At 46.4% G+C, this 23599-nt stretch overlaps 1 protein-coding gene and 1 long non-coding RNA gene across 2 annotated transcripts in view; one reads left to right on the top strand and one right to left on the bottom strand.

The window, feature by feature from the left end:
- The window catches only part of Creb5 (cAMP responsive element binding protein 5), a 392793-nt gene that overhangs the window by 144659 nt on the left and 224535 nt on the right, over window positions 1–23599 (top strand). Inside the window, exon 5 of the mRNA XM_050155533.1 lies at window positions 12037–12209. Coding sequence (XP_050011490.1) covers window positions 12037–12209 — 173 coding nt within the window. The remainder of the gene's footprint in view (window positions 1–12036; window positions 12210–23599) is intronic.
- LOC126509570 (uncharacterized) overlaps window positions 1–23599 on the bottom strand; it is a 169467-nt gene that overhangs the window by 128939 nt on the left and 16929 nt on the right. The window lies entirely within an intron of this gene.

The raw sequence follows: 23599 nt of genomic DNA on the forward strand, positions 1-23599 counted from the left end.
TATACAGAAATCATAGTTTTATTTCTCGATGGGAAAATAAAAATGATGGGACCATTTCTTTCCCTCCCATTCATTTTTTTTTTCTTGTATTGGTTTTCTCTAGTGAGGCAGTGAATTACAAATAGCTTGTCTGTGAAATAAAAGTAACGCATAGTTTACTAAACATGTAATTGCATTGGACATTTTTGATTGTAGATCCAAGCCTGCTTCCACTCTGTCTTGAATGTCTCCCCACAGACTGGAATGATGATGTGATGGTGGCCTGGTGGAGGAGGAGAGGTTTTAGAGGAGGGCGTGGTAGCAACAGAGGGCAGGGTATTAGACAGGAAAACAAATTTGTGCTTTTAGAAGGTGATTTCAAAACCATGAGGTCTGAGGAAGCAAACTCATCGACGACCTTGGTGGGAAAAATAGAGTTCGTTGGTGTTTTGTGTGGTTTTCTCGTCTGAAGTCATTGTTTTCGGCAGCGGAATCGGAAGTGTGGTGTGTTCCGCTTGGAAGATGCGATGAGGATGTCATGAATGGGAAAGGATGGGCAGGGGCAATCAGAGAAAGAGTTGTGATTGTCAGTGAGATGGTCAGGAATCTCATTAGATGTAGAGCAAGTGCCCGGGAGAGGAGGGAGCAGAGCAGGTAGAGGCCACTGGCCCGCAGGGACAGTCGGTGTCTGGTCTCGAGGACATTAGGACAAAGGGAATCACAATGGTCATAGGTGACATCATGCAGGGTTTGGGACATCTTAGCCACACTGCAAATGGAAGCTACCTCACCGGCTCTTGTCCACTTCTCTGCAGCCCTGAGGATCTGAAAAATACAATATACTGCTGGCAGAAGTGTGTAAAATCTGGTCTTAATATTCAGACAGGAGGTCCAGAAGCTTCACTGGGGACTGTTACAGTCTGTCAGTTGTGACTAGTCTTTCCTATGCTGTATGGCAAATGCTGTTTTGCTTGCCATGCTCAAGAGAAAAATGTTACTTCACTATATTCTTAGCTTGTCATCAAACATGGCAAACCAGATGTCTCCCTGACTCTGTCTTGCATTACTCAGTTTGGTTTTGTTTGGCTTTCAAGACTGAACAAGCCAGCTGGCGTGGCAATTGCAAGGCACCTATCCTCCAGGAAAACAGGTGATTGCCAAAATAGAAAAAGGCTGCCGAGTCCAGATGGGTCATTAGACCAGCACCGCAGCAGCTCTGTTCCCCAGTACCAAACAATTTACAAAGCCAGGCTATTCACAGAGAGCCACTTGACGGGTTCTACCAGCCCCAGATGAAGTACCAGCAACTCATTCTCTATTGTCTCAGAGGAGGAAGCCTTGCAGCGAGCTTCCTTGCCACGGAGGCAAACCTGTCTAGTTTGTGGTCAGGCTATCCCATTTCCAAAGGCTCAAAAAGGCAGATGCCTAACCAGAGCTCCAGGCAAGGTGGTCTTCCAGAAATTTCTTGGTAGTAGACCAAAGCTTCCCAGCTTTTTAGGCCAACAAAGAATAGGAGCTGAGAAAGAGGGTCCGGGGGAGGTGGGGAGCAAAGGTGTGACTTCTCTCAAGTCAGTGATATCTCGTGTGGTTTCCAAGAGGGTGTGATCATTTTGTTTCTGTGATGAAGTTTGTGACTCTTGTTGGCAAACTGGAGAGCATCAGCATCCTTGTGCTCTTATTTGAGTTGACAAAGTTCTGGTTAGGAAGGAAGGGAGGTTACCTTAGTAATGCCCAGAACTAGCCACCCACATCTTACACCACTGCTAGGTTATTGGCGACTGCTCTGCATTGTCCTCCATGCTTCACTCCCCTTGTGACACGAACCTTTTGTCCTCCCTAAGTCATGAAGGTAGGAGAGCCTGCCAAGGTCAAGGCCACCATCTGCTTATCTTCCCCACACCTCCTCTGGGACTCCAGGTTCTCACTTGCTTCTTATCCCTGCCTTTGGATTTTCCCAGTCTGTGTTCACCTCCGTTGGTGGCTCTGGATGAAGCTGATTACAGAGGGCCTCGGAGGAGACTGCTGAGCAACGTGTTCGCTGCATGTGCTGACGTCTTAGGAGGAGGGAAGGCAGCACTTGCCATCTCTTCCTATTAGGATCTCAGCCTTAAAGTGACAATGTGCGCAACCTGAGCAATAGGAAGTTGGGTCTTTGTACTTCTGTGGCATTATCTCAGAAACTGTAACTCATCTGTCAGCTCAAGCGCAGATGGTTTCTTCTGTGTCGGTCACAGAAATAGGGTAGCAGCAAGAGAAGCAAAGGAGACGAGTGTTTTCCTGGGAGTCACAGTACCAAATGCGCCATGGACACTGGAAAAGTGATGTCCAAGGTAAACCTGGAAAGAGAGAGGTGGGAGTCATGCTGAGAGTTAGGGGTCATCAGACGAGGGGGCGGAAAGGTCGAATCTAGACACCGTGTCCGTTAGGAAAGCTGATGGAGTAACCCCTCTCCCAAGCACTTCTGTTTATGTAACCTTTATGTTCAAAGTAAGCAAGGGTGAGCATCCTCATTTAGTGTGTGAGAAAATGCTATTGAATAGTTTCCCAGCAGTACGTGACGGAGCAGAGAGGGTCTCTGAGCATGCTCAAGACATGGTGTGGAGGTGACCGTCTTCATATACAGCTCTCCTGGTGGCTAGAAGAGAGAGGCTTCAGTGGAGGGTTGGAGCCGACAGTGACAAGAGTGAGCTGATATATAAAGTTTTGAGGACGAGGCTAAGAACAGGCTTTGCATAGAAGAGATTCTAAGCTGTAGGCTTTGGAACTGGGAGGAGAACCAAGAGAGTGCAAGGTTATGTTAGTTCACCGCATGATCTGGGAGGGACCAGAAGAGTTACAAACTGGAATGATAGTTTGAAGCTGGAGGAACAGACAAGGAGACACAGCCCTCCAGAACCAGTACTAAAATATGGCAGGGTGGGTGTTGGAATCATAAAAGCAAAATTGCCAAACTGGAGGCATTAAGTGAGATCATGTGCTTAGCTTAGCGGAGGCTTGTGAGCAGGCCTATTGACTAACCTGCTGTCCATCAAAGGGCAGACCGTCAGCCGTTGAAGATGCATCTTCGTTTCTGTTGTATGTGCGCCCATGTTAGATATTCCTCTGGCCACGTGTTTGTCATCTCCTTCTCTTCGTTGCCTCCCTAACCCCATGAGCTACTGGCAGCAGTGAGAGGCCTGGTTTTATTTTTCTTTTCATTTGCACAGCACTAACTGTAGACTTACTCAGCAAATGTGTTAGGTCAAACCCCACCCTTGTCATCGAAGCATTCAAAACAGGAAGGAACAGGATGGCCTTAAAAATACATGAATGCCAGCGTGGTGCAAGAGTTTTGACAGAATGATGCAGGGACTAAGGCAGAGAGCACCTTAGTGGTCGGGGATGCAGCAGAGCTGCTGTTATCATTGGTAACTATGGTGATAATGGTACTTACAATGGAAGCTATAAGAATACTAACTGTAGCCAACAAGCCAACATGACATTAAGCACTGTACTTACATCACGTAATTATATCCTTACAAAAAACTTTTTTTTTTTTTTTTTTAGTTTTTTGAGACAGGGTTTCTCACAAAAAACTTTTTAGGGTAGGGTTTTTCCCATTTCACAAATGAGAAATCTGAAGCACACAGATACCACATCTGTGCTTAAGAACAAACGACACTTGCTCACTTACTAACTGTATATGTGCTACAGAGCACACATCATGGAGACAGGCACTGACTGTTCTTAAGAGGATACAGTTCTCCCTCGAAGTATGAAGAGGGCAGGGCAGGAGGGCAGAGCGAGGAGAAGCGAAGCAGATAATAGGAAAGGGGCTGAAGGCTCCACAGAGGAGGAAACAGTTTGAATCTTGAGGAATGGATTGACTACAGAGGAACCACTACCTGCGCAGGTGAAGCTGCTGTTAGGAAGCACTGAGCCCTGTGTGTGTGAGTGGGATGGAGAGGATCTGGGAGGGAACAGGCTGCTGGATAATAATATCTAGGTTGGTGGGGGCATCTTGTGAACCTATTGGAGGCAAATGCAGAAGGTACTAGATAGCCTACGGAAGTCCTTCCAGGCCACAGCGGAATGAGCAGCTGTCTGGAAGATTCTGAGAACTGAGGAATCCCATCAGTGAGTGGTGCCATCGAATCACATTTGATGGCTCGAGCCTTTTTTTTTTCTTTTTTTTTTTTTTTTTGTAATGCCCTTATGAGTCCAGGTACAGCAGCCACTGGTAATGGCTACGTTCTAATTCTAGGGTGTGAGTACAGCAGAGAGGAGTTTTTTTCTTTTAATCTATGGGGATTAGTTCAGTTTGTCTTACTAATAATAAGACAACACAACACCACAGAATTGGTAAGTGATATCTTAGGGGGACAGGTACATTTTTGGTTAATGTTCTGGGTGTCCATGGTCAAGCTTGTATCTTCTTGTTGACAGGATCCTGAGCAGGACCCATGGCCAGAGACAGCCATGCATGAGCCTACACCCTCTGATATCTTTCCTTATTAAACCACTAGGGTTCAGACACGAGGCCCCATCCTGCACAACTTGTGAGTCATCATGAAAGGCTCACCTCTCAATATCAGAGTAGGATTAAATTCTGCCTTCTTATTCCCTCCCAATGGGAAGGAAATTCCAGCACATGAACCCTTGGGGGCACACAAACCATATCCAAGCCACAACACCACGCAGATATGTGAAGTGGAAACAGTGGAGATAATGAAGGTGAGAACAGACCCACGGATAGTTCTAGGTGGCTGACTCTGTAACGGAAGGGGTGGGGCCTTTGGGAGACACCTGGAAACTTTCTCACAGTCAAGGGTGGCACCTGAGAAGATGTTTATTGTCTGGGGCATTTTACTATGGTATTAAATGAGTAGCTATAAACTGTACCCAGGAAGAGCTCCGGTGCTCCACCCCGGCACTAGGGCAAATCACAGAGATCTGCAGATGCAGGAGAGTGGAACCCTTTGGGTGGGTGTGCGTTCTGGATCATACAGGCTCCAGACCTTCAGGGCCCCTGAGGGAACCACGGAGGGCTCCAGAAGCCATGTGCAAGCTTTTCTCACTTGCCTACTATAACAGCATCTTCCCCCCAGTTCAGAGTAAGCATAAGCCTCAGACGAGGACACTGGTCTTTGGGATAAATTAATGGTGTCACCCCAAGCGTGTCCACATATGGAGATGCTGGTGGAGACATGGACCTGTACGACTGGTGCAACACACTCAGCGTTATCGCCCTCTCTGTGACGCTCGTGTGAGGAGCATTGACACACTGATGGCTTGCCATGACCTTTTCCAAAATGAAATATTCTCACTACAAGGCAATTGCAACATCTCAGCTTCCTGCTTGAGGACTCGTTTATAGATCTGAACACCTGGCTCTAAGCCATTCTCATCAGTCTTTCTGTGCCTCGCTTTCTCATCTCTAAAATGGGGCTGTTCACACTATCTACCTCTTGGCTGACGGTCAGCTTTGAATGGATTTTCTTACATATGGGTTTTGTTGTATAAGTGCTGGCCATTATTGAAATGATTCCTTTGCTTATTAGTCATGGGGTTAGCCATGAGAAGGCACTTCCCCCCTCTGAGCTTCATGGTAATTTACTCCAAGGAAAGCAACACGCATTTGCTATCGCTAACCATGCTGGGATAGTAGCGATGTCTCACGTGCTCCTGGCTGCAAGCCTGTCGTTAAATGGTTATCTCTGTTGTAAATCGAGGATGGTAGGGTTCAGAGAACTAAAATAACACGCCCAAGTGATACAGAGCTGATGTGGACATGACCTGGTGTCTAGCCAATCTCATGCTCACGCTGCCTCCTGTAACCTTGTCCCTCTTCAAATACTTCAACAGCAAACTCAGAGAAAGTAAAGCTTCTATTTGCAGCTCCAGGCTGGAGTTTTCCCAGACCCCTGCACTCCCCTCTTCCTTCTCCTTCCTGAAGAAGTTACAGGGTGTGCTTTCTCAGCCTGTGCATCCTGCTCGATCCCACTCTGGTGTGGAGAGTTCAATCTAAAGAGAGAGCTATGGAGAGAAAGCAGTCAGCCTAGGTGGACCCTGGGGCTTTTCCCATTTTGTGTCTCTTCCAATTCTTGATTATACCCCCATCTGCAGAGCAGCCTACCCTCCCAGCAAGACTGCCACCAAATAGTGACAGAGCTACTGAAAACCCCAAAGAGAAAACCACGCCCACGATCCTCTTCCCTATACCCCTGAGGCCTGGTACCATCTAAAGGGATGGAACTGTTGCTATTCTGTGAATGTCTTAGACATCTTTTGGATGCGGTTCATGGACATTTAGCTCTGGGAGGTTCTGGAAGTCTTCGTAACTTCCCCGGGCATCATTAAAATGCAGACAACCCGAAGATTGCACAACTTGGCTTGTAAATGCGCATCAGGATGACCTTGAATCTTTATGAAGAAACTTGTAAAGCCTCCACACCTGGGCAGTTGGATAGAATGTAGATTTGAAGATAATATTTTAGAGTTCTGTGGGAATCTTCCTTGGTTGGACTGTGCATGCTAACCTTTACTTTCAGTTGTGGTCCACTTCCCCTCATCCTTCATTACCACACTCTGAAATTATAGTTATTTTTTTTAAGAACATAGATGTGCATTCTTATACACTAAGTTGGTTTTTTTTTTTTTTTTGCATTTTGTGCTCCAAGTCCATGCATGTAGAAAGTCAATTACCACTCTACCTCAAGCTCACTGACTATGCAATCAAGACTCATTACTCCCCTGGTTCTCATCCCATTCACACCCTGCATGCCTCAGAAGACCAATGGATGGGAAGCCAAGCCTTTCAGGGCAAGAAGGAGGGAGATGTCAAGGACAAGCTGAGGAATGTTAGCCAAAGAGGAAGAAAGTTAGGCAAAGACTGTTTTTAGAGTCAGTCTATGGAGCCTTGTCTCTGATGACTGGGAGACAGCAGGTCGCTAGATCCCTTCCATCTGCTGTCATCATTGAAAGGTCCACTTCCGCAAAAGCTTATGGTTATAGAGAAAAATATCAGGTTGTAATCCAATGAATCACAGCCCCAAATGTCTGTTTTGAATATTTAGTGACTCATAAGATGTAGCTGCAGAGACTTGTGGAGTGCCAAAGCTGGAGAAATAATAGACCATGTGGTTCTGGGCTGCCTAACTCCTGTCCAATGTTGAGGGTATTGAGCGTGAGGTTGCTGAGTGATTGACCTAGGTTACGTGGCAACTAGGCACCAATGGGGAAGATTGGAATGGGGAAGCCTACTGACTCTCAAACCAGTACAATTTCAAAGGTAGTATATGTACGTGATCATCTAAATGATGTCAACCCAAGTATGATCCATGTAAATGAAGGTGCCTTAGCCATGGGAGAGATCCGAAGGTCATCCTGTGCTATTTCCCTCCTGATGCAAGAATCCTGTCATAAACATCCCTGACCATGGATGATGGTCATTCATCCTGGCTTACTCCATGCCCAAGGAGCTGGGTATTTTATGGAATATTTTATTTTGTTTTTGAATATCTCTACATACTAATAAAATCATTCTGACATAAGGTCAATTTTATAGTTTTGAAGTATTGACTCATAAATTTGAGGGTGTCCAGAGGTCAGTAGCATCACAGGTGATGGTGACTTTTGCTTCTTAAAATGAAAGCAATGATGCTCACCTTGTAGGATCATCAAAGGACTAGCGATGTGGTCTATGAAGTATCGGCCATAGTGCCTGCTTCAACATAGACTCTCAAGTTGTAGTTATAATTGATTTCTGAGCATCGTGATTCCATATTCTGAAATTATGCCCTCTGGAGCGATGCAGACTGTGTCTAATCCTGCAAATATTTAAAGGCATTTAGTGTGGCCCTCGAGGTCTTCCCTCTCCAGACTAAATATTCCCTGCTTCCTCGGCCATTCTTCCTGCAATGCATTTTGAACGCATTCACTACCCTCATTTGTCAATTTCTCCCTTCAAATGTGGTGGCCAAATGTGGTCAGGCCCACGTACCCTACTGTGGAAGAATTACTTCCCCTGATCAGGATGTTTCACTTCTAAAACAACCTAGATTTATGTTAGCATTTTTGGAAGCCAGATCACACAGTTGGCTCGAGGAAAACCTGATTCTGCTTTCCAGAACACGAGCTGGGTCTCCAACTTTGTGTCAGCCGCAGATTTGACAAGCACGAGTTTTATATCTTCATCCAAACTGTTGATAAAGATGTCGAACAAGGAAAGGCCAAAGGCCAAACTTCGGTGCACACATCTGATCCTGGTCTGCAGACTGACATCCACCCGGTGTCATCTGTTTGGTGGCGTTGTTTCTCTAGCTTCAAATCTGCCCACCTGCACGATCGACAATAACTTAGATAATATGCTCCTTGTGTTTTTGAAATTGGATGTTGAGTTTACGTGGAGGTAAAATGCTATTCTTTTATCAATAAAGACGGGTTTGAGATCTATAATTGGGACAATGTGAGCTCGGAAAATAATTTCACATTTGAATTCCTACGCAATTCTTAACGGAAACAGTCACCTTCTCTAAATGTGAAATGAGAGTGTCTTTGCCAGATTGTTTATTTTCCCAAAATGTTTTAAAATCATTCTCTGGGTCTAGGGGAAGAAGGCTAGATAGCATGCACACTTTATGTGTGTAAATTGGGAAATGGTGAAAATATAATTCAGGAGTCATCTTACAGAGACCTCAGAGACAAAGAGACTTCTGAAAATTGTTGCCGGGGAAGGATAGTAATTATTTTCTATTTATTGCTCCTCAGAAAAAGCTTTGGCATCTTGGGTGAAACCTTTTCCTCTGGGATCTGACATGCTGTGCTCTCACAAAAGCCAACCATGTTCCTTGGGGTGCAGCCTGAGCCTAGTCTTCCTTGGTTTGTGTGTAGACGTAAAGACGGTTGTTGGTCATTTGTAGCAAAGCATTCGAGGTTCAGATGCTCACCACTCAGGATGCTTTGAGCATCTTCCCAAGGTTTTCCTTTCAAGTTTTCTTCTGGGTTGTGATCTCCCTTTGTTTGTTGGCCCATGATTGACCAAGTTCCTTAAAATCTGAAACACAGATGCTGCCAGCATGCTTTCGGGAAGGTGAGCAGATGAGATGCTGGCGCTCTCAAAAGCTGATTAGTGAACAGAGGTGTGAAGCTCAATAATCTGAGTATCTTGGGAATGCTGTCCAGCGGGTCACTAGGCTGTCACCTGTGATGTGGTGATGGAGTCACAGTGGAGAGTAAAATCAGGTTTAGTTTCTACTCTCGCTGTGGTTGCAAGTGATGGCAGGAAGAGCGAATAATCACAAAATTAAGCACATTTATAACCTTTTTGTAATGATTTATTTATTCATTATGTATAGTGTTTTGCCTGCAGGCCAGAAGAGGGCGCCAGATCTCATTATAGATGGTTGTGACCCACCATGTAGTTGCTGGGACTTGAACTCAGGACCCCTGGAAGAGCAGGCAGTGCTCTTAACCTCTGAGCCATCTCTCCAGGCCCTCACATTTTTAATCTTTAAGAAATCCCTCTAAAGGGAGAAGTTCCCATCACTAGGGAAGGATGGAAGACTTCCCACGGAATGACCAGTCTGAGAGTTGAAGGTGAAGTCCAAACAAGAGCATTGGTGTCCAACAAAACAAAACAGCCAAGCAAAAATCATATTACAAGGTCTGGTACTGACATGGAGTAATATCAGAATGAGGGCAGGAGAATTCCGGAAAGGTGGGAAGAGGCGCCGAAACTGGAACAAAGATGGGATTAGATGAACTGCTTGGTAGGAAGGATCCCCTAGCAGCTGGGGAGGGAGGTCACAAACAGTGCTATTGGCGTATTTCAAAGCAAAGAAGTCAAGCAGCGACTCAGGGTGGGGATGTGTATTCCACTGTGTGCTGTGTGGTGGGTTATACATTTTGAAGAAATCTCAGCTTGGTAACTAGGGAAGGAGGAGGGAGAAGAGCCAGATAGAGCGAATAAAGTCTGAAGTCTCCCACGACAGGGCAGGAGATGACGGTAGTTCAGTATAGGTTTCTGGAAGAAGGCCTGGGAATATAGAAAGAGGAGGGATGCTTGGGGGTAAACGGGCAGAATTTGGGACTGCATCTGGGCATGGCAGGAAAGAGGAGTCCTGGGTAACTTAAGAGACCTCACACGTTTCATGGTCTCCTCTGTGCATGTAAAGATGTGGTTCTAGACATCAAACGGTACAACTTTAGTGATCCAGGGCGGAAACAGCATAATGCCATTATAAAGACTGAATCAGAACTCTCCCAGACTTTGGACCTATTATTGAAATATAGGTGACTATAAGCAATATGAGACATTTGAGTATCATTGAGGAGCTAAACAACACAAGAGATTGCTCACACAGTTTCTGGAGCTAGAGATAGAAGGGTGTTAGGGTGCACTTTTGAGTGAGAAGACCAACGAATGATCTTGATTTTCATCATTTTAGTGGCCCTTGATGTCTTTAGATCCTGTTAAGGAAAATACAGCAAATCCCTGCCTACGTGACCATATGACTCTTCACACCATTCCCTTCCTTTTCCCTTTGCCTGGCCACAGTGTTTTCCCATGCCAGGAAAACCATCAAGTGTGTTGGAGGGGCCTTAGATTGTGTGTGTGTGTGTGTGTGTGTGTGTGTGTGTATGCCTTTGGGATCCTGTGACAACACAGTCAGCTCAAGTCTAAGCCAGGTGCTCGTTTCCCATCTGGACTCCTTACAAATTGTGTGGTCAGGGCTCAGAAGTCAGAAACCTGGGAAAGGTGCCACGTGATGGGTGCAGCCACCCCAATGCCTTCCATGTTATCACCATCATTTAACACATAGTGCAGGAAATCCTGCTCTTTGCAGAAGAAATTCAAAGGGCCACTTCACAACCTCCTGGGTTAACATTGATTCTTTTTCCTTGCTAACACTGAAGTGTGGACAGATATATCCCTTTTTCCCTCAAGTGGATTGCAAGGGACACCCCATTGCTCTCCCCCCACCCCACCCCATCTTCAACCCACTATCCAACTGATCTCTCGAAGTCCCTTACCCTTCTGGACTGAAGGATGGTACCTCCTGCACAGGGGTCTGCCTCGGACCCTTGCCTGTGAGTGATTGGCCATTCACTTTCTCTTCCTTTACTAGGCTCTGACTCTGTTTCATCTTAGCCCCAGTGCCCTGATCAACCTTTTTCTCCCTTCATGTGCATTCTATCTTGTGGTCCCACTAGCTTGCTTTTCTACTTAACACAACCATTTAACCCAATTTTATTTCAGCTTACTTCTGAAATTCAAACAACATGACTTCCATGGGAGTCATCAGAAATCAATGGATGACAGTAGTCTGTTGTGTGGCTCAGACAATATGTGTTCCTTCTTTAGTTCATCTGGGCAGCAGCATTTGTTGAAGGGCCACTCTGATCCACGCACCACCATTCTCTATTCTGGAGGGCAGAGTCACTGTTCTACATTCTCTTATTCCATACGGTGCTCAGAAGGAGATTTGTGGAGACCGAGCCATATGATGCAAGTGTTATCCTTGTCATTGGATTCCCGGTGCTCTGATCTGATCTATTAGAACCATCCCTCCACACCCCATAGCTTTTTCAGCACCCCAGTTATAATCTAGGAAAGTGTTGGTTTCCCTAAAAAAGGGATATGTGGTTGTAGTATTGCAGTACTGAGAACAAGGAAGCCAACAACTGGGTGCAACGTTGTGCAAAGGAGGATGGGGAACTCAGTCCATCCAATCATGGCATTCTGTGCCCACCCTATTCTAGCGCAGTGTGTGTCACCCAGTCAGACAGGGATACACTAATCCTCCCGCCCGCCACCATCTGAGCCTGCCTTCAGGATGGCTGGTGGCAGATTGCTCAGCAAATGTCAGCACATTTCCTCTTGTGCTTTACTCTTTGGTAAGTAATCATTTGTTTTAACCCCTTCAGAACTGTGGTTATAGCAAGATCAGTGAACTCACACCTTGCCGGAAGCCATAACCTGTGACATGACCAGATTTCCAACTCGGCTATGGAGGGCTTTGGAGTAGGTGAAACTTTGGCTCCTTCTGATCTTTCTCCTCTGTCTTCTCCGGGCAGAATATCTCCATGCATAATACGGTTGGAGGGACCATGACGGGACCTGGAGCTCACCAGCTGGGCAACACCCGGATGCCCAACCACGACACCAGTGTTGTGATTCAACAAGCCATGCCATCACCCCAGTCCAGCTCAGTCATCACGCAGGCTCCCTCTACCAACCGCCAGATCGGGTAAGGAGACTTCCTCATTGTCCCTGGAGAAGCTCCGGCAATCTTTTGAATATTCTGCTATTTTGGGACTTGGGCCTGTTGTTTTTCCTGTGTGATATGATGCTGCCAAGAGGTCAGAGCGACACTTTTGATGAGAGGAGGGAGGAGTCTCCATTTGCTGGGAGCTCATTTAATCCTGGATGTCAAGGGGGAAAGCTATTCATTCTGTGACTTCATTTTTTTTTAAAAAAAAATAAGGCTTCTGAATGACAGGCAGAAATCGTGGGTGCCGACCAACAGAGAGAAGTTCTGCCAGCCCAGGCTCCTTCTTCCAGTGTGCTCCTCTCCCCTTCCTGGGAGTTTTGCAACTGCTTGGCTAGGTTCACCTGTATACTCCATCACTGCCTTTCCCTCTGCTCTTTCTTCCTCGTCCTTGTTATTCTTTTTCATCAGACCTCATCCCCAAGCCTCTTCATTGGCCCATAATTACTCCTGTAACAGAAAAAAACAATGTAACCAGGCCCTTTTCCTCTCATCTATGGAGCAAGACAATATTGAGACTGGCAAAAGTATCTTGACACCCATATCATGGGATGGAAATTGTTCTTGCTTCTTCCTCTCATGTGACTGGTCCAGCCCCTTACCATGCAGAGTGTGGTCCGACCATCTGCAATGTGGGTATTACCCAACAGCTTCTTAGGAATACAGCATCCCGCACCCCACTTACATCTCTCCAGAATGAGGATGCAGTGTGTTTCCAACTTCTAAAGAGTTAAGATGAGTACAAGATGCGGAAGCATGTGGGCTCTTGGGGAGGAGACACTGACTTCTTAAGTGTACCCTGCTGGGTGCTGACCACTGGCTGCCCTGTGTCCCCAGAACTGTCTGCCGAAACCAGAAGGGGAACTGGTTGTGGTGGGTACATGCATCAGAAGGCAGTCTGTCTTTTCACCACTGGCTGTGGTGACCTAAAATAAATTTAGATGCTTCCTTACAATTTTTCCACGCATCTCCCCTGAGAGCAACAGTGGGCACAGGGAGCAATCTTGTCTCACTCTGTGAGTGCTCTAGAATAGGGATCTGGCTCTCAGGATTCTCAGTTCATAGGAAGGACACCTGCCCTGAAACCAGAGCTGTGGGGAACGACTCTTCTCTTTGTCACGGGCGTGTTTGGTGGTTCGTTCCAAGCGCGGGCAGTGAGGGTGGGTGGTGGGATGTGTCCTGTTGCTTAAAGACGCTGGCATGGCTGTAGCACGTCCCCCTGAAAAAGACGTCTTCTCAAGCAACTTGGAAAGCAAGTATCGCCACTGTATCTAAACCGCAACATTCTGGGAGGGTGATGTGGCTTCATTCATGGCGGTGTCTAAGTCTCAAGGGACTCCTTCTCTCTTGGGCCTTGGCTGTGGGCAGAAAATTCACAGCTGGGCCAGCTAATTATAATTATTTTATTTTTCTTTCAAGGAGGGAAGCATAAAACGTGCTCGAGTTTACTAGCAGTTTTACAGCATTCCTTCCCCCCTGCAGCCCCCTGCCTGCCCCTTGTACCCTTGCCCACAGCCCTCTCTGAGGCCCTTAGTACTCCCCATTGTTAATGCAGCCCTGGGTTTTATGGAGCAATCCCTTTAAGACTAGCACTAAATTTTAAGATGGGCATCGACTCTGTCAATAATTTACCCAGCTGGCCCGAGACTGTACATTTTGGGTGACATTCGTAGGCTGTGTCACTCTGCCATTCCTCCTGCTTCTTGGAGGCATTGTAAGTCTCTCCTGGCGTGTTCTAGGAGATAATTGTGGCTTTTTGGACTCCATCTTCATCACCCAGCTTGAGGGAGGCCGCTGTTTCTTTTCTCCAGATCCCTCCCTGTCGCGCTTACTCTGTTGATTCAAGACCCCCACATCCTGTCACTTGCTCCGCTTCTCCATGTGATGCAGCCAAAGCCCTGCCCAGATGAGCGGGAGGTTCAGCAAGCCACAGCCCTGCCCTTCTTACCAGCAGATTGAGTATGGAGCCCTAGGTGGTAACATTTGGAGATGGCTCTTTTATTTCCCTCAGCAAAGAGGAAATGAGTGCTCATTTTAAAAAGCGAGTTCCCTCGGGAGATGTCTGCAAGTGAGTGTTTGAAATTGGCAGATAGCTTTTTTAAAAGTCTAACGTGTGTGTGTGTGTGTGTGTGTGTGTGTGTGTGGTGTGTGTGTGATATGCATGCCCGTGTATGTGCACATGCACGAGCATACAGAACCATATTGTAGTCATATTCTGATTTTTATCACAACCTCAAATATTTAAGTGTCAAAATCTGGCCAAGCCACCTGCAAATGTTTGTCATGGCTATTGGCCAACAAAAACAGCACACAGCAATGAAAGTCTTCATTCAGGCTCAGTGCTGAAGCTGCATCCAGCCAGAGAGACTGGGACCCACCTGTGCCCACGCATAACATGCTCGTGCTGCGGCCGGTGGGTGTGTTCACAACTGGAACTTTGTAAGAGATGGGATCGGCTGACCCCTCTCCCTGCCTTTCCTTCCCTTTTATTCTGCAGGGCTTTGATTCTGCAGCCATCCCTACATTTCTTCTCTCTCTCTCTCTCTCTCTCTCTCTCTCTCTCTCTCTCTCTCTCTCTCTCTCTCTTCAAGCTGTGAAGCTCACACTTAGAGGCTGGATATAAGGGTCTGAAAAATGGAAGTGGTGCCAGTTGTCAGCGAAGACTTCCAGGACAAAGGGCACGTGTCTAATTTTTGTACGTGGGGCGGGCGACACTGAGACAAAGCAGACCAAATGAGTGGAAATATAAAAACACTAGGAAATATTGTTAAGAACGTAGACAAGCAGCAGATCCAGCTCCTATTCTAGTCCGTGGTGACCCCTGCTATGCCCTGTGCTCAATTCTCTAAAAGTAGGGCTATTATCTCAATAGAAACTGGAGGGAAGTATAAGTATCCAAGATTGCACTTGGGTGGTTAGGCAGGCTAGAAAAACACACAGCTCTAGGGAGTGTGAGAGACATCCCCCAAACCAGTGACTGCTGGTGCTCAGTAAAACTGGAGATGCCCTGTCAGGGAGAGTGTCTTTGCCTGATTGATGGGGGCGTTTTAGGAGATAAGTTTCCCAGATGGGCTTAAAAAAAAAAGTGAGCTACAGGTTGTGGAGAGACAAGACAGAAAACAAGCATGTGTTAACTAGAGATGAAATCGATTTAGCCTTGAACCAACTATGTGGCACATTCCAACTCCAGCCGTTTTTATTAGATATCATATAACACGCTCATTAATTCAGGATCAAGACAGCAAAGCCTGGGAAAACAGGACATGAGCAGGTAATGGAATGGAAACCCCATGCAGCTCTTGTTCACCCCCTCACAAGAGGCATTTCTGGAGGAGCCCGTGAGGGGAGGAGAGGCTAAGATGGGTCTTAACCCTAATGGATCCAAGTGTTCTTAGAGCAGTCTGTTCCCCTCTCTGGGGTGGGAGATGACACAGATAGCATGGACATGGAGTTCTACCACAGTGGTCAACGGTGGGGAGTTCTGACAGGTGGTTGGAGGCACCATTGACCTAGGCTATGGCTCTTCTTCTTGCTTTTTAATATTCTATGTACATTGGGGAAATGCATGCTCACTGATTGCTTCCTGTGGAAGTTTTACAATTTGAAGTCAGAATATGTAAGCCTGAAACATTTGGATTGCCAGCCCCCCCCTTCCCCAGATATGACACAGAGACTTAATTGTGAAAGCTTGGCAATTAGCTTAGGCTTGTCCCAGTAGCTCTTATTTTACTCAAATTCTAGTCTGTGGGGTACAAATGTCCACGTTGTGCGTAGCAATTGAGGATTAGGTCATAAACTCTGTTCAAATGGAGCTGAAGGTAGGCTGATCTACTTCTTAGCAATAAATTATACAAAGTATTGTGAAAAAAAATCTCATTTTCTATAAAAAGGTGTTGTTAGCATGAATTTTATCTGTTCCGGCCCTTGTCCACGCTGCTTTCCCAGTGTTTCTCTGTAAGTCCTAATGCTGTGTCGTGAATAAAGTCTGGCGATGGCTTGTGGGCATACCAAGGAAAACACACAAAAACAAATACTCAAAAATAAAACGGTAAGTGAAGCTTAGGTATCAGGGCACAGCTGCTTTTTCCATGGAGGACGTCAGGAAGGCGTTGCTGTAGGGATTGTCATTGTCACTCAAAGTACCATCAGATGGGGATGTATGGAGGCAAAGGGTCCTGTCACTGTTTCTCTGGGGAGGGGGAGAAATAAGGAAAGGCTGAGAAGTGCTGCATTCACAGATGGGAAGTTTCAAAATCTAAATAATAAGACATCTTCTGGTTAAAGCCGTGCTTGCACGTCCTGGGTTTGATCCCATCATTAAGGGTTTTCTTAAATGCTTCGACCAATGTGAGCCTCGCTGTGACTGTCACTGTCTACCACAGTCTGTGTTGGGGAAGTTCTGGCCACTTCCTTCTTGCGGGAGGCAGTGGGGGTAGATTTCAGGTTGTCCCTGCAACTCCAGCCCCTCAGCCAGGACAACTCGAAGCTCTGTTTGAGTAATTCATACCAGAAGCCATTATTTCCTGCTTTGTGTTTTGCTGAACATCACGGCTATGAACATAGCTTTATTGTTTAAAAATTGCTAGATCTTTCACAGCCCCAAGAACATTTACGAGGGCCCTTCAGGGGGATGCTTTCTGGGAGGGTTGACAGACTTAACCATATGGCTTCCGTTAAATCCCATGCAGAGCCTTGAGAAATTACCTCTGACAAGGGGGCCAGCAGCCTTCCCCTCCTAGGATTTTATGTGTGGAACGAAACATAAAGTACTGATACTTGAGGAAATAGAATGTTTCTGAACATTCAAAGGTTGTAACACCACATAGCATTACAGCCAGATGAAGGGGTGGAGCCGCAAGACGTGAGCACATGGCTCAGTGTCCCAAAGAGTAGAAAAGCAGCCGCTCTTGTTTGTAAACCTGGCTATGGCCTCTGATATCTTGGCAGTTTGTGTCTCAACTGCTCAGCTAGAGTACAGAGGCCTGGTCTCCTTGGCAGAGGAAACCGTAACTCCTTCAGAGGCTTCAAGCTCATTGTTAGAAAAATCCTCTGTTGAGACCAGTACCTAAGATAAGGAAGCTGACATTTACCTAATGCTTATGATGTGGTAGGTCCAAGGTAGCTCTGTGTGGTATTTCCTATCCTTCTCCAATCGGTGGTTTGAGAGGTAGGTATTATAAATTCTATCCCTACATGACTGCCCAGGAATAAAAATAATGTGTCCTAAGTCACCAGTGAGTGATGTGCAGAATTCGGAACGGAGGTCTCGTTGAACTGCAAATCACACATTGGCTGGGGCCATGGAAGGCAAGTGGCCATGTCTGAAAGGACAGTGCCATCCACAGGCAGGAGTCTCCTAAGGCTTGGCTAGTCACAGTGTAAGAGTATGTGTTCATCTACCCGCTGGGTGGCCCAGTGCAGAGAGCTGGAGGTTTGTAGCTGACAGCAGGACCCACCAGAAAAAGTCAAGCTCCTCTTCTAGAATGGCAATAGTAACCATTTCCACAACTAGTTTAATTTTAGTGGGAAGATCTTCAGGCATTCAGTGCTGTGCGCACGGCTGTATGGGCTTTCCTCTCTAACTTTATTGCTTATTATTATCCTGCTATGACAAAAGCAACCTAAAGAAGGGTGTTTGACAAAAATGTTAGGGTTCATTTTGCAGTGGTGACAGTCATGGGTGTGAAAACCTGAGGCATCTGGTCACATTTCATCTGCCCATAGTCAAGAAGATACAGAAACAGAGAAATGAGCACCAGTCTCTCTCTTGTCTGGGATCCCAGCCCGGTGAAATGGTACAGCCCAGTTATAATATGGGACTCCCTCAATTAGCCCAATCCAGAGGGTTCTCTCGGGTTGTTCTGGGTCCTGTGAAGCTGATAGTCAATATTGATTGCCATACTAACCTCGTCAAGAAAAATTTAAAAACATGTTGAGAATTTCACAGGGGCACACAGTGTATTTTGATCATATTTTCCCCTCCTTGTCTCATAATTCCTCTCAGATCTACCCCCCCCCAACCGCACCCCTTCCCACCTCCATGCCCTCTTTGTGTTCTGTGTTCTATCTCACGGTCCAATGTGTGCTGTTCACATATTTATTCCCGAGTGTGCGTCGTCTATACACTGGAGTGTGGCCAGCCTCCCAGAGGCCACACCTTAAAGCAAACTGACTCAACCTTTCTCTCTCAAAAGTCACCAACTGTCAATAGTTCCTCAGTTAGGCAGGTTGGGGATTTGTGAGCCCTTCTCCCTCCATTCAAAATCTGCTTGGCAGACTCCTGGGGGGTAGATAATGGGTTCCTTGGATTTTTCTGGTGAATCCCCCCCTTTTCCCAGTAAGGAAAGGGGAAGGTGGCCTAGCTTTACTTCTGCTTCAGGTCATTGTTAGGACAACCTGGGGGAAGTGAGTGGATCTGTAAAGTGGATGTGGTGATTCCCATGGAACAGAACTGTGTTCAGAATTAATAGGTGGTGGTGGGGATAAAGAATAGGCTGTGGCTACCAGGCAACAGGAGGGTCTAGCGGTGGGTTTCCCTGGCTTCCCAAACAGGGCATCTCTGGCTGTGTGGACCCTTCCATCCCACTTCTTCCCAGGTATCATTCTGTTCACGTTCTCTGAGACACATGGACACACCTGGAGTTCAGCTAGTCTATGGCTCTTCCCAAACTCATCCTTGGGGCCTGCAGTTTGCATGCTATTCCCTGACATGTCTCCAGCAGTGCTACTTAGCTTGAAGAGCCTAGAGGGCTAAGCAGTGAAGGTAGATAAGTTGGCTAATCCCGACTGATTCTGTTTCTGTATTATGTGGATCACGGAGGGTGGAGCCATTAGATGAACTGGTAAGGTCAATGAAGCCAAAGTCTTCTTTTAAAGTCGCTCTGCAGTCTTGTGTTAAGCCAGAGTATATTTTTAGTGACAAAGTTAAACAAAACCACAACATTGTGGGTGCATATTCCAAACCATGCCTCTCTAAAACACCGAAAAAAAAATGGCTTTAAAATAATCCAAAATAAACTGCCCAACACTCTTAAGGGTGACTGTGGACTTTTATAGCCCAGGTGCACCCAAATGAAAAGTGTGTATATATATATATACACGTTCCCTAATATTTTGCTTAACTGGAACATAATTTAGGCTTTTTGACGGGTGTGTAGCCTTATTCAAAACAGTTGAAGGCTTTTCCAGGTGTACCCAGTATATTCTGAGCAGCAAGGGTTTTCTCATATCATGAATGCTCTTGTGTAGTTTTCTTCTCACGTGACAATAGTCAAGGTGACAAGTGAACGTCAGATTCCAAGAGGAAAACACGTGGATGGCGTGCAAAGGCACTTGTCACCAAACGATGACCTGACTCAGTCCCCAAGGCCACCTGGGCGGGAGGTTGCCCTCTGATCTCTGTGGACCATGTGTTGTGGCACGGGTTCATCCTCAAAAGGTAAATAAAAGTCAGGAAAACTTTAAAGAGAAGAATAACTGTGATGGATTCAGGATCCCCTTGCTTAAGCTTTCGCCAGCACAGGCAATTCCTCGTGGTCTAGAGAGACCGTTTTCATGAGGGCTGCTTTTTATTTCCCTGGCACCCCAGGGTTACTGGCATGTGGTTATAGGGACTTGCGTGCTAAAGCTGACGTCGGGAATAGGTACTTGCGTGCTAAAGCTGACGTCCTAGAGGTGGTGACCAGCCTATCTTAGGCTGGGCTGGGTATCGACTTAGGAGTAGATCCCCACTTTTGGTAAGTGGGGGAAATGGGCTGTGGAACTAACCAGACGCTGCTTCACCATGGAAGGCTGGGATGTCAGTGAGGAGATGCAGATGGATACAGGGTGGAGTGTGGAGCTGGGGCAGGGCATGCTTCCAGAACCGCCAGTTCATCTCCCTCCCTCCTGTTTTCTCATCTCCCCAAGAAAGAAATTGGAATTAGAAAAGTTGAAGACTTTTACCTCAAATGAAAATAAGGGCACACAGACATTCAAAGATTACACGCACCCCAGTCTCCTTTTATTGTGTGGATAGCTGCTGTTTATTTATCTTGGCTCTGTAGTTATTCACTTTGCAGAGAAGCAGAGGAGGGAATCTGTCAAGATTTCTTTTTCTTCTTCCTCCTCTTTCTCTTCCTCCTCCTCCTCCTCCTCCTCCTCCTCCTCCTCCTCCTCCTCCTCCTCTTCTTCTTCTTCTTCTTCTTCTTCTTCTTCTTCTTCTTCTTCTTCTTCTTCTTCTTCTTCTTCTTCTTCTCTCTCTCTCTCTCTCTTTGCATGCATGTGGATGTACGTGTGTAGCCTCTCTGTCTGTCTGTCTGTCTGTCTGTCTGTCTGTGTTTGGTTGAGATTTATAAAACCAGTGTGCAAAGCTTTGACTGCCCCACCTCAAGCCACAGACAACCCATCTAATATCGGGTGCACTGCATTCCGTAATTATTATTGCCATTAAGAATAATTATTATTTGCCCCGTTGAGCTGGCAGTTTGGAGCCTGCCCGAGACTGAGGCGTCTCACAGAAGCCACGGAACATAAAGGACAGAACAATCACCCACAAGTGCTCCAACACGTTTGCACCACACCCCCTCCTAGTTCCCGACACTGTGTTTCCTATCCAGTGGCCATCGAATATAAAACTGGTGTGAAAGGGGCCCAACGACGCTTCTGGATTAGCTATGCAAATTCTAGGCTTTTCTTAAACTTAAAGACAGAAGTTGGTTGTTTGGGGCCCTTTTCATGTCTTTATGGAAAAATTCCAAAAGCAAATAAGAAAACATGTCTGCACTGAGAGGTTAGGCCAAAGGGGCTTAGCCTATATTGTCAGAAAAATGAAAAGGGTCAGAAAAGGGAAGTGGAGCCTCTTCGGAGGCAGAGTCTTCACAACAATAACTGTTTATTGTCTTGCTTGTTTGTTTATTCGTGCATTCGAAATTCTAAGACAGGGTGTTGCTGTGAAGGCCTCGTATTTGTACCCTGTCTCTGCTTTCCTAGGTCTGGGACTGAAGTGTGTGCCCGTCCCCCCACCCCCTATCTTCCTATTTCTCCCTTTTCTCAATTAGCCTCCTTGCCCACAAACACCATAGATTACATATTCTGTATTGTTTCTTGTTCCCTTTGCTGTCTTATATGATGTGCCTGAGCCACAGGAATCCCCTTAACCCCATGCCCTTCTGGGGGGATTCATGAAGGAGTCTTTTAACCATCACAGTGTTCACAGCAGATGCTGCGGCTGAAGAAATGAACCACCAGACACGGGGGGTGGAAGGAAGAGAAGGACCAGGACTTCTAGAAGCAGTGTTTTCAAGTCACTTCCTGGGTTCCCTGCCAAAGCCTGTTCCACAGTCACAGGCAGAGGCCTGTGGGTGCTTAAAGGGAACAGCCTACACCCCAAGTGCGGTGTCTCTCTCCTCCCCGTAACCTTTGCCCACCCCCACGGTGGGTGGTTGTTAGCTCAAGTTGCTAAAACATAACCTCCAAGAACTCCAGAAAAAAAACTGCAGACTCGGAAACAAAACAAGGCGGCAGCCTGCCGTTGGCATCTCCGTCCCATAGGGACTGTCAGCTTTGTCTCCACGGACACCTACACAGTCCAGCCATTCTCCAAAATGCCACTGCCACTCCTGTGCTCACGAGAGACCGGGGTCACCCGGCCAGAGCAAGGGAGGTCCTGTCAGAGTGATACATGCTTCCTAGTCAGTCGAGAGTGAGGTGGCTTGGTTCCTGGGGTGTCACCAATACAGTGCAGAGGACAGCCTCCCCTGATATGTACACTGAAAATAGTGCCCCCCCATATCCCTTTGCTAACCAGCTCCCCTTGGTGAATGCCCTGCCCAAATAAGACACAAAAGAAAGGCTGTCGTGCTTTCCAGGGATTTGCGGTCCTGGCTATTATTTATAGAAAAACTGTTTAAGTGGGAAAATATTACAAAGGGCCATTCCCATCTGGGTTTTCATAAAAGATGACAGAGAGCGCTGAGAAGCACCAGAAACCCTGCAGTCACTCCCCAGCAGAAAGCCCGGCCTTAGGTACGGTTTCATGGGAGTATAGGGTTGCTGCCTTTTCATTTTTCATTTGTTCTAGGAATTTAAAGCAAGGGCTGGCCAAGGGAGAGGGGCCCCCTCAACATGGGGTTTAATAAAACAGAACCTGCCGATGTTGTTTTGCAGTGGTGGCCTTCCCTGGGACCCACCTCGGTGCATCGTAGGGAGTGTGTGTTGTTTAGATCAGGCCTCTGTCCGTTCTTCACCCAACGGTTCCGGGGAATGGAACCTGCTCCAGCCTGGCAGCGAGAAGGACTTGTTTTTAAGAGCTGTGTTAACAAGGATCTGCTCCATCATGTTCTCCTGAGAGTTTCCTCGGAAAGCAGGGAATTTTCCAAAGTCTGCCTGCTTCTTAAATTGGTTTTTATGGTGATAAGTCTGATTTTTCTTTTATTAAATTTTTTTCTATTAATTGATTTAATTTTAGGTCCTCTCCTCCACTTGTTCAGGGAAGAGAGGTTCAAAGTGTTGTTACTTGTTTTGAAACTAGGTGGATAAATGGATTTTAGCAGACTGAGCAAACCAAAGGGCACGCTCAGGGACTCAAGGCAAGTGGTATGGCAGAGGCAGACATGGAAGGGTCAGGCACAAATACTGCCTGGATGTGATGGCTCTAGAGTTCTTTCTTTCTCCGTTGCATGGATATTTTCCTCCTTCAAATCAAAACTGACTGGAAATAAATACATATTTAAAAAAAAAAACAAAGTAGACTCCAGGTCATTGTAATGTGATATCTAATCCACAGAATAAAGATTGATGATTGGAATTGGGCACTTTGAGTCCACTCCACTAGATATGATATAGCTCGCTCAGGATCTGTCAAAGATAACGGGTACAGGATTAATGAGGTAGGAAGAACACTTACCTCCCAGGCCCCCCTTTCAACCACAGCAGCTCCTCATTTGATAATTCTGTTGGTTTTCTCTGGAATCAATTCACGGAATAATGGGTTCTGTAGAAAAGACAATAGTTTGTGAGCTACAGAATGTGGACCCTTTCCCTTCTCTTCCCACTACAAACCACGAAAGTGTGAGTTTGCAGGTGAACCGATTCAGACACCATCCTGAAACCCACTTTCCCGGAGAAGTGGTGAGATCTTCACCCATGGAAAGAGGATGAACTTGGAGGAGAAACCTCAGGTTTCCAAAGTGACTGGAGGGCTGGGTAAGCGTGCAAGAGCGTTTAGCATCTGGACGCAAAGGGTGCTAAGCATTAAGGGGAAGACGCAATAATCTCATCTGAGCCTGTGTATTTTAGTGTCTCTGTAAAAGTTAGAGCCACAGTAGGTAGTGTCATGGCAGCTACCCTGTGAGTCAGGACACACAGAGAAACATGGGAGACACTGAGTT

Source organism: Alexandromys fortis, unplaced genomic scaffold (genome assembly GCF_014885135.2).
Source record: "Alexandromys fortis isolate MF-2015 unplaced genomic scaffold, M_Fortis_MF-2015_v1.1 scaffold_93, whole genome shotgun sequence".
Taxonomy (NCBI): domain Eukaryota; kingdom Metazoa; phylum Chordata; class Mammalia; order Rodentia; family Cricetidae; genus Alexandromys; species Alexandromys fortis.